Source organism: Cryptosporidium hominis, assembly GCF_000006425.1.
Source record: "Cryptosporidium hominis TU502 chromosome 8 CHRO018033, whole genome shotgun sequence".
NCBI lineage: Eukaryota > Apicomplexa > Conoidasida > Eucoccidiorida > Cryptosporidiidae > Cryptosporidium > Cryptosporidium hominis.
Window position 1 is genome coordinate 1 of NW_667272.1, and position 13,096 is coordinate 13,096.

At 32.1% G+C, this 13,096-nt stretch overlaps 5 protein-coding genes across 5 annotated transcripts; 1 reads left to right on the forward strand and 4 right to left on the reverse strand.

The window, feature by feature from the left end:
• The first annotated feature begins 108 nt into the window (after nucleotides 1-108).
• On the forward strand, nucleotides 109-1,449 carry Chro.80104 (hypothetical protein). Its single annotated transcript, XM_661443.1, has 1 exon — nucleotides 109-1,449. The coding sequence occupies one exon, from the start codon at nucleotides 109-111 to the stop codon at nucleotides 1,447-1,449; it is 1,341 nt and encodes a 446-aa protein (XP_666535.1).
• A 99-nt stretch (nucleotides 1,450-1,548) lies between these two features.
• On the reverse strand, nucleotides 1,549-2,724 carry Chro.80103 (26S proteasome regulatory subunit). Its single annotated transcript, XM_661444.1, has 1 exon — nucleotides 1,549-2,724. The coding sequence occupies one exon, from the start codon at nucleotides 2,722-2,724 to the stop codon at nucleotides 1,549-1,551; it is 1,176 nt and encodes a 391-aa protein (XP_666536.1).
• A 586-nt stretch (nucleotides 2,725-3,310) lies between these two features.
• Chro.80102 (hypothetical protein) lies at nucleotides 3,311-4,111 on the reverse strand. The annotated part of the gene is made up of 1 exon (XM_661445.1): nucleotides 3,311-4,111. One exon carries the CDS (start codon nucleotides 4,109-4,111, stop codon nucleotides 3,311-3,313), a length of 801 nt encoding a protein of 266 aa, XP_666537.1.
• A 135-nt stretch (nucleotides 4,112-4,246) lies between these two features.
• Chro.80101 (hypothetical protein) lies at nucleotides 4,247-5,359 on the reverse strand. The annotated part of the gene is made up of 1 exon (XM_661446.1): nucleotides 4,247-5,359. One exon carries the CDS (start codon nucleotides 5,357-5,359, stop codon nucleotides 4,247-4,249), a length of 1,113 nt encoding a protein of 370 aa, XP_666538.1.
• A 1,371-nt stretch (nucleotides 5,360-6,730) lies between these two features.
• On the reverse strand, nucleotides 6,731-10,753 carry Chro.80100 (hypothetical protein). Its single annotated transcript, XM_661447.1, has 1 exon — nucleotides 6,731-10,753. The coding sequence occupies one exon, from the start codon at nucleotides 10,751-10,753 to the stop codon at nucleotides 6,731-6,733; it is 4,023 nt and encodes a 1,340-aa protein (XP_666539.1).
• Nucleotides 10,754-13,096: the final 2,343 nt, after the last annotated feature.

Consider the following 13,096-nt stretch of genomic DNA (forward strand, 5'->3'; position numbering starts at 1 on the left):
AGGAAATTTTTTTGAATACACATTAAGAATAACTTATTATTTTAATTAACTTATATATCGGGACATATTATTTGCAAATAAAATTTTATTAATTAAAAAGACTTATCAATGAATTCTTTGGAAAATCAAAAACCAATTAAGGAAAATGAGATTGAGTTGGAAAATGTGTTAGTTAAACAACCTATATTAAAAGAGGTTGATGAAAAAATTGAAAACTTTACAAAAAATGACTCAGAACCAACTGTCCAAGTAAATTTGAAAGAAGATTGCCACCTTGTTGCATTAAATATTGGAAGCTCGAATTCTGCAAAAAGCAGTGTTTCTAGTTTGGAGTTTATCCGACAGTATACTGATAAAAAAGAGGCTATTTTTCTAATTGCAGAGTATTTACTATTAATTTCTTCAATAATTCTTGGAATATATATTGCTTACCAGGAATATGAATTAGAAAAGTTCTTAAAAAATAAAAATGGTTTTGAAAAAACTGCTAATTATGTAAAACAAGCAAATATTATGACCATTATAACAACTACAGTAATGGCAACTCAGCTAATTATTAATTGTATTTTTGGGATACTTTTTATATTATTTAAACAAGGAATCATAGTAAGATGGATTAATATATTCAAATCCAAGTTATTTATTGATCAAGTTTTTATTTGGCAATCTCCATTTATTTCTTTACCAATCATAATTACAGCCATGGTAAAGCTTATGGTAAATTTTAGATCCAATTTAGAGGAGATTATGGTACTTCAAGAATCTACCCTTATTATTGAAACTTCAAATTTTGCTCTAAATAAACTTTATTTCATTATAATTTACTACTCAGTTTATCTCTCAACTAACTTTATTGTGGAACTCTTTGTAGTTAGAAGACAATATCTTGGGAACTTCATTCAATCTCAAAGACTTGGAATTCTTGATTACTCTATTGCATATATAGGAAACGCTGCTCTTGTTGCTTCATTAATTCTTTATTTTTTCAAATTCAGATATTCTAGTTCAGCAGAAAGCAACATAGACCTAAAATCACAAGTAGACTATTACTATAGAACCGTACTTGCCGCTGCTACCCATTCCGGCTTAATTGCCATATCAGTTGGTATTCTTGGCTACATTGCCTCCTTATCTTGCAGTAAAATGCTTATTTTAATCTCCTTAATAGTAAAGTTCTACTCAACATTTGTATTTTCATGGTCCTGCTCGCTTGTTTGGTTTGGAAATCATCTTCTAAAGTTATTTTGCAATATTGATTCAATTGCTCCAAATTTATATAGTTTACCCACACAAGACTATTTGGCTTTTAAAAATGCATGTTTTACCCGCCCAAATTTTTATATGATTACAGTTTTAGTAATTATCCAACTTACTCTTTCCATATTTACTTTAGTTTTAAACTTTCAATTCTTAATTAGCAAGAAGATTTGGAAGTCTGAGCCTAACTAGTTATTAGATTTAAATTTGGCGAAATCGAACGAAGTTACAAATGTTAGATAATAAATTTAAATAAAATAAAATGACTAAAATTGTTATCTAATCTACTTTTTAAACCTTTTCGTAGTCTAAATTCCCTTCCATCTTCTTATTTTCAGCCAATTTCCTCACTGCTTTGAGAAAATCTTCTTCAATAATGTAGTCTCTTTCAGCTCTAATTGCAAACATTCCTGCTTCTGAACAAACATTTCTCATATCTGCTCCGTTAAAGCCATCACAAAGCTTGCAAATAGCATCAAAGTCTATTTCTCCTTGTTTAGCTAACTTAGAGGAATGAATCTTGAGGATTTCAACTCTTGAGGTTTCATTCGGAAGAGGAATTTCAACCTTTCTGTCAAGTCTTCCAGGTCTTAATAGAGCTGGATCTAACACATCAGGTCTATTTGTAGCCATAATTATCTTAACAGCCCCAAGTTCATCAAAACCATCCAGTTGGTTTAATAATTCCATCAAGGTTCTCTGAATCTCACGATCAGCCGAAGTACCTTGGGAGAATCTCTTTCCGCCTATAGCGTCAATCTCATCCATAAATATAACGCATGGTTGGTGATCCTTAGCATAACCAAACATTTCTCTTATAACTCTCGCACTTTCTCCAATGTATTTGTCTACTATTGCTGATGCAACAACCTTCATAAAGTTACAATTCATGGATGAAGCCATGGCTCTAGCCAAAAGAGTTTTGCCAGTTCCTGGGGGCCCATACAAAAGTACTCCCTTAGGAGTCTTAATTCCGACTCTTTTAAATAGCTCAGGATTAGTCAAAGGAAGTTCAATAACTTCTCTTATCTCCCTGATCTGCTCATTCAATCCTCCCACTTGAGAATAGCTTACGCTTCCAGGATCTTCGTGAAGCATATTGTAAACCATTGGATCAACTTCTCTTGGAAGCCTTCTCATTATAGTCAAGGTAGTTGCATCTAAAGCAACTCTAGTTCCAGATGTTAATTTGCTTTTATCAAGCTTTGATCTACATCCTACAACATATCTAGGTCCTGTTGAAGCCTTTACTATACACTTTTCATCATCCAGATGTCTCAATACTTCCCCTATTATCTGACCCACACTCTGCAATGCCTTCAAATCATCCTCTGTCTTATCATATACCTTGCTTAGCTCCCTAATCTCCATTCTCTTCTTTTTCAAGCTAACTTCCAGTTCCCTATGCTCTTTAACTTTTTGAGCGTAAGTTGCTAAAGTATTCTTATGTTCATCTTCCCCACTCATCTTTGTCTGTTCTGCATCCGCCTTTGAATATCCAAGTTCTGCTATTTAAAATCTTTTTAACGAAGTATACTTATTTATGAAGACTATATTCTATCTCTCTCCACACAGAATTTACTCTTAAAAAGTTCTGTAATCACTTGTTTCCACCTATTTTCCAATTATTTACAAATCCAAAGAGGATCTGACTACCTCCCCTTAATTGAAGTACGCAATTGAATAGTCTTTTCCTTTGAATCCTTTCTGTCACAACTCTCCACCTCAAACTCTAGTAAGAAATCTTCTCACAATTATCTCGAAGTAAAGTAATTTTAAGTGGCTTATTTTTCCCCACTTAATCAAAATTTTTTTTCGCTTTTTCTTTAATTCAAATTAAATTATTTTTTGGCTCCTCTTTTTATTTTTCATTACGTTAATAATTAAATTTCAATACCGGTGATAAATGGCGCTGGCGCCAAATAGTTTACATGCACATGCAAATATTGGAAACAGAAAAATTGAAGGAAAAAAAATTTAATTGGAACTAATCTATTTGAAAACAATTCAAATATAGTATAACCATTGCTCATTGGCTAGGGTGAATTTCGTATTATGCTGAATTTTTATTTTGTTTTCGAAGCAAATATCGTTCTCTTGCTTGCTGTATTTTAATAAGTTTCAAATCCTTGCTAGTTTTTGGAACTTCGTCATTATTTACAACATAATAGTCTTTGGTTGTAGAATTATTAGCTGAATTAACATTATATATTTTCAATTCTTCTTTTGGGCTACCAGAAGCAATTTGTTTATCGATTTCTTCATTTTTTAATTCATTCATTGACGGGGAAAGTCTCATTTCAAAAATACTTGAGGGTCCACCAATTCTAGGATCCTCACCTTCTGATAACTTCCTATTTGTTAATAAATTTTTGAGCTTTTTTCTTTCTTCCAAAACATCTTTATATGCATCAGTAATAAATACTTGAGTGTTTCCTTCTTCTTTTATTTCCTTTTGAATCTTTTCTTCTTGAATTTCTTGTTTTTCAATATTTCTCAACTCTACATACTCTTGTATTCTGCTTAAATACTTTGATTTACCTAAAGAAGCTTTCTTTGGCTCATCCTTTTTCTCTTCTTTATCCTCAGCTTCTATTCTTTTTACCGTATTTGACCTGTCAAAGTCCTCCAGTAACTCTGGATGTTCATCATAAAACTTAATAGATTTTTTGTACTCATAGTTTGTACTGATACTCTGAAAATTATCCGAGTTTTTTGAGCCTAAGTCTTCTGCATTATTCTTTTCATCTTTCTCGCTTTCAAACACTTTTTCCCCCAAAAAAACATTTCCCAGACTGTTTGGCCCCTTCTCTTTGGATTTTCCTAAACTAAAAGAAAATTTTCCTTTGCTCATTCAAAAACTTCTCACATTCAAGCCTTGGAAAGTTTATATATTATAACTTGGCATACTTGGCGCCAAAACGTGTTTTAATATATAAATATATATAAAGTTATTCATTAATATTTAATTGTAAATATATATATTAAATTAACTTATTACTCTAAGTTGGGATGCCATTTTATAGTATCTAGTAGTAATAATATTACCTCTATGTTGAAATATTTGGCTTTTCTTCTTAAATATAGGATTTATTTGAGTTTCTTTTCTGCTAATACTTCCATTTTTATTAACATCACAGATAATTTGAGTATTTGTGTTGATTTTATATTCGCTACTATTTTTTATGGTAGTATTATCACTTGCAATATTATCTTTTTTTAGATCTGGTACAGATAAGGCTTGAATATGCTTGAGATTCTCCATTTTTGAAGGTATATTTTCTTCAAAACTTCTAATATTCTCTATAGATTGACTATTTTTAAGTAATCTATTTTTGTCAATTGCTTCTCCTTTTTGAGCAGTAATGTTTATATTTGATTGAGAAGAGATAATATTTTGAGGTAAACTCAGCTCTCCTTGATTAACTTTCCTATTTCTGCTGTCATCTTGCTCTAATTTGTTAGTAATATTATTATTAGGAAAACTCTTTTCTGTATCAATAGCCTCACCTAAATTTTGGCTTTGCATCAAATTATAGTTATCATTACTATCATTTTCCTTTCTAAATTTCCACCATTCCTCCTTACCTCCGTTCTTCTCCTTCTCTACTAAAAACATTAACTTTTTAGATACTCTGTTACATTCAATATCTTCCCCCTGAAAGTATCTATTCTTATTCAAATCAATTCCTGTTTTTCTTAAGTTGTAGTCTTTTGGAGGAGTTGGAAGTGATTTAGAAACGAAACATATCGGATATGGAAATACTTTGGAATCATTTGATAGTCCTATTCTGCATTCATCCACATTCTCAATACCTGATTCAACTATAATTTCTGTATTATTCTCTTGAATAATCCTATCTGAAACTAACATATTCTTTGAACTAGATTCAATATTAAGAGAAAAATCTAGCTCGTTTTCTGAAATTAAGGAGTCCTTACCTATTTTTGACTCATCTTGAGAGTTATTTTTTAGGAAACTTTCCTGATTTTCTTCCTCTCCCTTATTTAATCTATTCCTAAATAAAACCATCTTCTCCTTTAATTCTGCCATCAAGCATCCGTAATTAAAAGCAGCATCTCTGTTTTTCATTATCGGCATTTTCCCTGTAAAATACTCATAACACTGACAAATACTTTAAACTGCTCAATAATAATTTTACAACTCTTCTTATTTCAACCTTCTAATTTCTATTCTTCCTTCCCTCCAAACTATTAATATCTCTCTTAATTATTTTTTAATCCAATGATTGTTATTCCTTTATTTTTTTGTTTATGCTCAAAAAATTATTATAATAGTCTAGATATTGTCCAATATCCTACTCCTTCTTTCTCTTCTTTTCTCCTTTTTAACCTCTATATTTTCCTTATTCCTATTCTTCTTGCTACTTCCTTCTCACTTCATACCTTAACAGAAATGCATTTTCTCCATGGGCGGGTCAGTGTGTGCCGACCCTCTTTGGGCGGCAAAAGTCCGATTGGGCCCACTATTACAAATTATTTGCATGCAAATTAATAAGCACAGGTATTGGCGGTAAACTTGGGAATTTTAATAAATGAGCAGAAAAAAAAAGGAACAAAAGTTGTTGAAAGAAACATTTTCTACGAGAAAATAAGCATTAACTAATTATATTTGGATGATTAATTTATCAAGTATTATGTAATGCGTGAAAATAACTCAAATACAAAGTTTTGATGCCAATTTTATTCTACCGACATACTTTTCCATAAATATCGCGTATTTTATTTCATGTGTACATTCGTGTACTGTATTCTGCTCAAATTTAAATAATAGAACCGAATGGGAAATTAAGATAACGGAATTACTGTTCTGATTTCAGATTCACTCTGTTTCAAGACTGATGAAAAACCTGCATTAAATAATTAAATTTTCCCGCTCCAAAATTTTCTATGAGCTAATAAAAGCCCTCAAAGTAATGTGCTCTAATTTCCACGTAAGTATCCTTAAGTTTGATTCCACTACGCCAAAATAAGGAACAACAGAAAAAGAGATATTAAAAACCACATACTTTGATGATTTATACTAAATTTCAAGATGAAGGAAATGTGTTCATATTAAACACAAATTCTAGTATTTAATAATCTTAGCACTAATATTACTATATGCTGCTTTTGCAACAGTGAAATAAAGTAGGCTTGCCGGTGAAACCGAAAAATTTCCATTCAAACCCAACACTTGATTTGTGGTATTTAAGATAATGATAGGAGTGGTATACTATAAGACTTTAATTTTTGTTCCTACCCCCTTGTTTTTTCTTTAAATAATTATAACTTAAGAAATCTGTAAATCACTCACACTACTTGGGATTTCATTTCTCCTTTCTAAATTGTATTTCCCTCCTAATTTGCTTCAATACTTGTTGGTGCAATGTTCACCTTTACTCCCTATTTCCAATTGAAATTCCCTATTCGGACAAACATCCTAGCACTAAATATAGATAATCCTCAATTATTACCCAACAAAGAATGAATCTATTATAAGGTCTTCATCCCATGCATTTCTTTTGAACCATGGGTTTCCATTGTTACGGTTCACATCAGAACTAACATTTCTCCGATCTGAGTTCTCATTATTTACACTTATTCCTCCACCATTAACTGATCTCTCATTATTTTCACTGTTATTTCTACTTTTGTTCCTATTAGAGTTATCTTCGTTATGATTACTCGAGCATTCTTCAATAGGTCTTCTAGATCCAACAACTGAAGTCGAAATATTTTCTGTTCCGGATGTACTCAAACAACTTGTATTACTACTTTCTCCAGAAGTTCCCGTTGTGAGGCAACCTCCTCCAATACTTAAACTCTCATTGCTTTGAGAAGTGTTAGTACTAATTACATTTTCATTAGTTTTCAGTATTTGAACTGCATTATTATTAACAGTAGAGCCGTTATTAACACTTCTAGTACCGATAACAACATTGTTATTAGAAGTAGATGTAGGGGGTGTAGAGATAGTTCCACCAATATTAGTATTACTGTTTGACTTGCCAACGGAACTAACTAAATTGGAATTAGTATTCATAGATGAAGAAGTCATTGCTTCATTGTTTGTAGAAGAACTCCAACAATTCTCTTCAATAACTGGAGAAATACACCCGTAAGAAGATTCTGAAATTCCTATAGCATTGGAAAATTGTCCGGAATAAGTATTTCCAGATGCTGGAAATCCCATGGAAATTCCTTGAGTTGATTGTGTAAACATTATTGACCCTTTTGATGATATTCCATTTCCCTGTGAAGATGAAGACGCAGAAGATGATGATGATGAAGACGAAGATTGAGTCTTTCCTGATTTTCCCAACGCAACCAAACCTGATTTAACTGAGTAAGTAATTCCTTCTCTTGAAGAACCTGGAGCAGCGGAATAGGGAGTCTCGGGAATTGAATGCATCATGCCAGAAACTACTGTTCCAACCCCAATTAATGATTGTTTTTCTGGAGAAATAATGGTTGAACAAGAACCAACTCCAATAGAAACAGGAGTTGAAATTGAGGGAGAAGAAATTTCTGGAATCATCATAGAAGTAGAAGATGATGTTGCAGTCGAACCTGCTGAAGAAATTATTTGTCCAATTGATGGAGACGAAGCCAACTTTGAATTACCCGTAGTTCTAACTCCTCCGCATGCAGTAGTAGCTACAGATACTCCAACTCCCCCATATGATGAATTATTTAGTAACTCATCACTTTCAAAAGACTTTTGAACTTGATCATACCCCAAACCACCTAGTGAAATACACGTTCCAGCTAATCCTCCTGGGGTACTTGATGGAGTAGTAGAGGCAGTAGAAGAAGCTGATATATCCAAAATCTTCTGTTGTATAGGATGATCTTTAAATCTTGGCTCAGGACCCACAAAACCAACTCCAGAAATGGAAGGATGCAAAATAGACTTGTTTTTTGGGGATTGACTTGAAATTATGGGAATTTTTCCAGGGCATGGCTTCTGATCTGTAACAGAAGCTGAAAATTCTGCATTACCAAATGCTATCATCCCATCCATTGTGGAATATACAGAATTTTCCACTAATCCTGCTCTTCCTTCCCCTTCTCCATTCTGAGATACAACCCTTGGAGACCTCGATTCTATTGTGATCATTGTCTCGGAAACTCCCCCTCCTTTTCCCCCCCCTGTACCACTAGTGCTATGGCAATTTCCTGTGGCAATTGTCGAAATCTCGTTCAATACCTCTCCAACTTTCGATGTGTAGTTATTTGCATCTTTCAAATTACATACGCCATTGCCTTTATTTAATACTTTCGTAGGAATGCAACCCGACATAGAAGTTACAACAAGTCCTCCTGCAGTTGCTGCCCCACTTGCCTCCCTCTCCATATCTACCCTAGATGACCTTCGCTTCCTCCCAGTTCTACATCTTGCACCCCCTCCAGAAACACGGTTATCCTCATATATACCATTAGAATTATATTTACAAACACACTCCACACTTGACTTTACGCATGCGGAACGTCCGCATGAACTAGAATTTCCCGCCGCGCCATTTCCGCATCGCATGCATTTGCCAAAGGCGCCATTCTGTTGACCATTCGGTCCATTTGGATTTGAATAAAGATAGCGAAGTCTCCATTCCTCAGCAAGTCGTTTAGCTTCGTAAAATCCATACTTGTTAACAGAAAATGATTTCTGTTGTCTGTTTTTTGAGGGGCCATATACAGCTCTCCATTCTCCTTTTTGGAAATGGTAATAGACTTGTTGTACATGGGTAAAGTAATCAGTCTCAGGAACGCCTTGAATAAGCTTAGCATCAACTGGAATTTGGGATCTAAATCTAACAATTGTACCAGGAACTAGTGTACTAATAGTAGAAGAGGAATTTTGTCCTGGAGTTATTGTATTGGTAAATTTAACATTACTTCTTTTACCTCTACCTGAAACAGAGGGAGGATTATTATCGTTGTTACTACTACTATTAAAGACTTTCTCAGTCATAGAAGGTTCTTGGGGCCCAGGATTTCCAGTAATTCCTCCTTGAACAGGAGTACCTCCTCCAGTTCCTCCTACTGGTAAAAGCCCTCCTCCTAAACATAAGTTATTATTCGTAGTAATCAAATCACCCTGAACTTCTCCAATGCTTACAGGAGTATTTGTAGAAGCAACAGTTGAAATTGAGCATCTTGAATTAGGAGTTCCAAGCTTCGAAATCCCTAAGTGTCTTGAGATTCCACTTCCTCCACCACAAATACCTAATCCCACATCGTTTAAATTGATATTCCCTCCAAGAGTAGAAATTGTTTTTTCAGTTCCTCCTGAAACTCTTACAATATATTCAATATTAGAAAGCAGTTCTAATGCTCTAGTATAGTAAAACTTCCCATAATCTAAGTCAAAAAACGGAGATTTGGGATTAAGCAAGTGACTTTTCAACCATGTATAAAGACTCATCAAAGTCTCTATTGAAGTTTGAAAGTCCTTTCCAACAACTATACTACCCTCCTTTGCTACTCTCAATGAGCAATAATTTGACTCAAGATTTCTTTTATAAACATAAATCGGTAGTGTTAGATCAATGCTGCATTTTACTGCCAATAAAAAGCATGGAGTTTTGGTTGACAACTCAAAATTGGTCATTCCAAGCTCAACAAGATCTGGTCTGCAAGCAAAAACTTGTTTTATACTGCTAGCATTCATAATTTCTACTTCTATTATAGTCTTGATTTCTCCAACCTCCAAATATGGATTCAGAATAAACATGTTTCCAGGAATTCCAATAGGAGAGCCTGCCACTATTCCGTATTTTGTTATTCTTCTATTAATACAAGTCTCACCATCCTTCAATTCAGTATCAGTATTCAACGATGACTTTGTCAAATTTCCTTCTGAAAAGTTTTGAGACTCATCTTCCGAGCAATTCGAATTTGGGCTCAACACACAGCATGTTACAACTCCATTATTTGCAACTCTCCCATATGTCAATTCTATCATGCGCGCCAAGGCGAAACATGCTGACTCTCCATATAGTAAAAATCCAATACCGATATCATGTGCGCGCCAATCTTTAAATTGTTTTGGAGCTTCAGCATTTAAAGCCTTAGATGCTGGTAAAGTGGAAATCTTTTGTGGCTTTCCATCAATGTTTTCATCCTTATTATCAGGTTTCGGAATTAAATTAAAGTTTTTACTTTGAGTTGAATGATTTTGTCTTTTGAGAGCCAATGATGAATGAGTAGAAATTATTGTGTGGCATCCATTCGTGGGATTTTCAAAGTTTTTTTGGATGAGATACGAGAGAGAAGGGGTAATTGAATGAAAATCATAGCTTTCCATGCGCGAACCCTTTACAAGGAAACCTTCCCTAAATAAAAAATGTACAAATTCCTCTGTTTCACCCCGCCCCACATTGACTGTTCCTCCTGTGTTTGAAGTAGGAATTGATGAAGAAGTTGTTAATGATGAAGAAGATGATGAAGATGTTGATATGGGTAAATGTCCTTTTTGGATAGAGCTTGCCATTGTTAACAAAGTCCTTGTCTTCCAAAAAACCTACTCCTTAAAAATAATGCCACGATTTATAATTATTCTATATTACAAATAAGTATTAAGAGCGTTACTTTATTATATAAGTCTTTTAAAGCGTTATTTCAGTTAATTACCATTAATACATTGAACTTTCTTATTTAATGAGCAATAATTTCAATATCTGGCTTCTTTCTCTCTATTAATCTTCCACTCAATACACTTCTTTTTAATGAATCTCCAATATTAAATATTTGAATGAATCTTTGAATGGATAAAAAGGATAGAAAGAAAAAAGAAGGAAAGAGAGAAAAATCTTGATTTGTTTTATCACTTGGATGAAAATATTTACAATTAATGTAACTTTACCAAATAATGAGGTTCTTTCCTTTAAGCTCACAGTGCTTGCTTTCACAAAAAAAAATGTGAGGCTATTATTCTCTCTTTAACTATCCAGATATTTAGCCAGCCTCTGGGTAATTAATTCTTCTTCTTGTTTATTGTTCCCTTTCAGCTCCACTAAATGTATATTTCAATATATTTTCTTAACATCTAGTAGACGACCATAAATCATGTACTGTTTTGATTGTGTGAGGGATATTTCTTGGACTGATAAATTATATTAACTAGTTAATACTTGCTATATTAATAGTAATACGCAAACAAATATATATATATATATATATATATATATATATATATATATATTTACTTTTAAATATTAATGATACGTGTATATTTATATAATGCTTGAATATATATTTGAATTTATATATTCAAATATAAATCAACTCATATATTTAGTATTTACATATATACATTATGTATATATGCAATAAATTCTTAATTTTACTAGACTTGACTTGAATTTCCGCTTTTAACTTTATTTATATTATTAATTACTTTTTCAAACGTTTAATCAGATGTTAAACTTATATCTTTATTTCACTTATTTGTTGTCCCTATTTAAACTGACTAATTTATTTATCTCTGGTCCACTATACGTATTTCTTATTTATTCACAATGCTGCTTCTACCCCCTCTTACTTTTTTTGCATTCTTACAGTTTTTTCATATTATTTGTATATATGCTCCTCTATTTAACGATTACTTACAAGTCTACTTCATCATATCGCTTTACCGGATAATCTATTCTCTTATTAACATGCTCGGTATTTTGTAATATATTATCTCCCGATAATGCAATTCCCGCCCAAAAACTCCCCACATTAGGCGGGAACTTCATACTTATTATTGATAAAATTTGCATTACAGGTACCCATATAATTTTAACCAATTAGAGGAAAAAAAAAATGATGAAAATGTTAATTTTAGTCACAATGAACTTGTTCTGTTTTAATCGAATAATTTAATGTTAATTTTGTTTGAGATTTTTTCTTTATATTTTCTTAAAAATTCCAGGTTATAAAAATACAAATTTAAATTGCAATTTAATGCAACATTTCCTTTTTTTTCAATTATATTGGTTGTTATCAACTTTCTTTATATCCAAGATAAATATTAAAATTTATAGATACGTATGTTTATCTATCATTGAATGATTCAATTCTTTATATAATCAGAAATCTTCTTATTATCTAATCATGCAAAGAATCTTAATCATATTTCTATTAATAGACTAATTAAAACTCGTCATCTCAAAATTTGCCGCCCAATTTATTATTAATTTGAAATTATATTGTTTTTGTTCGAATAATTAAAAAATAACTCAAATTACCGGAAAATTTTGATTACTCTTATTTATTACTCTGAATTTACTGTGAGAGGGATAAATGATTTGCAAATAGTAACTATTTATTAAAGAATGAACTCTTATCTTTTGATTGAATGTAAATAAGATCATCATACTGATACCTCCAATTAAATGTTATTAGCAAAGTCTTTTCTCTGCATTAAGCCAGCAAAAAAAAATGAATAATACATCCGCTGAAATTAAGGATTCTGAAATTGACTCTATTAAAAAAAATAGGATCTCCAAGATTCACTCTTTGTCAGAATTACTTAAAACAAATAACGAATTTGAGAAGAAACAAATTGCCTCAGATAATTCAATCACTTTAGATGATATCAAGAAACTGAATTCAGAAGCTTCACCAGATCAAGATAAAGACCAAGAAGAATACTATGCTGAATTTATCAAAGCATTAAAGTCCAATAATAATATAACTGGAAATAAAAACCAATATTCTAATCACTCTTCTTTGAAATTGGAATCAAATATTGATTTTGATGATAACTTTGAGTTATCTGATCAAGAAGATGATCATTCTGAAAGAGAAGATGATCAAAATGAAAGNTATTCATTAGGCCATATGAATC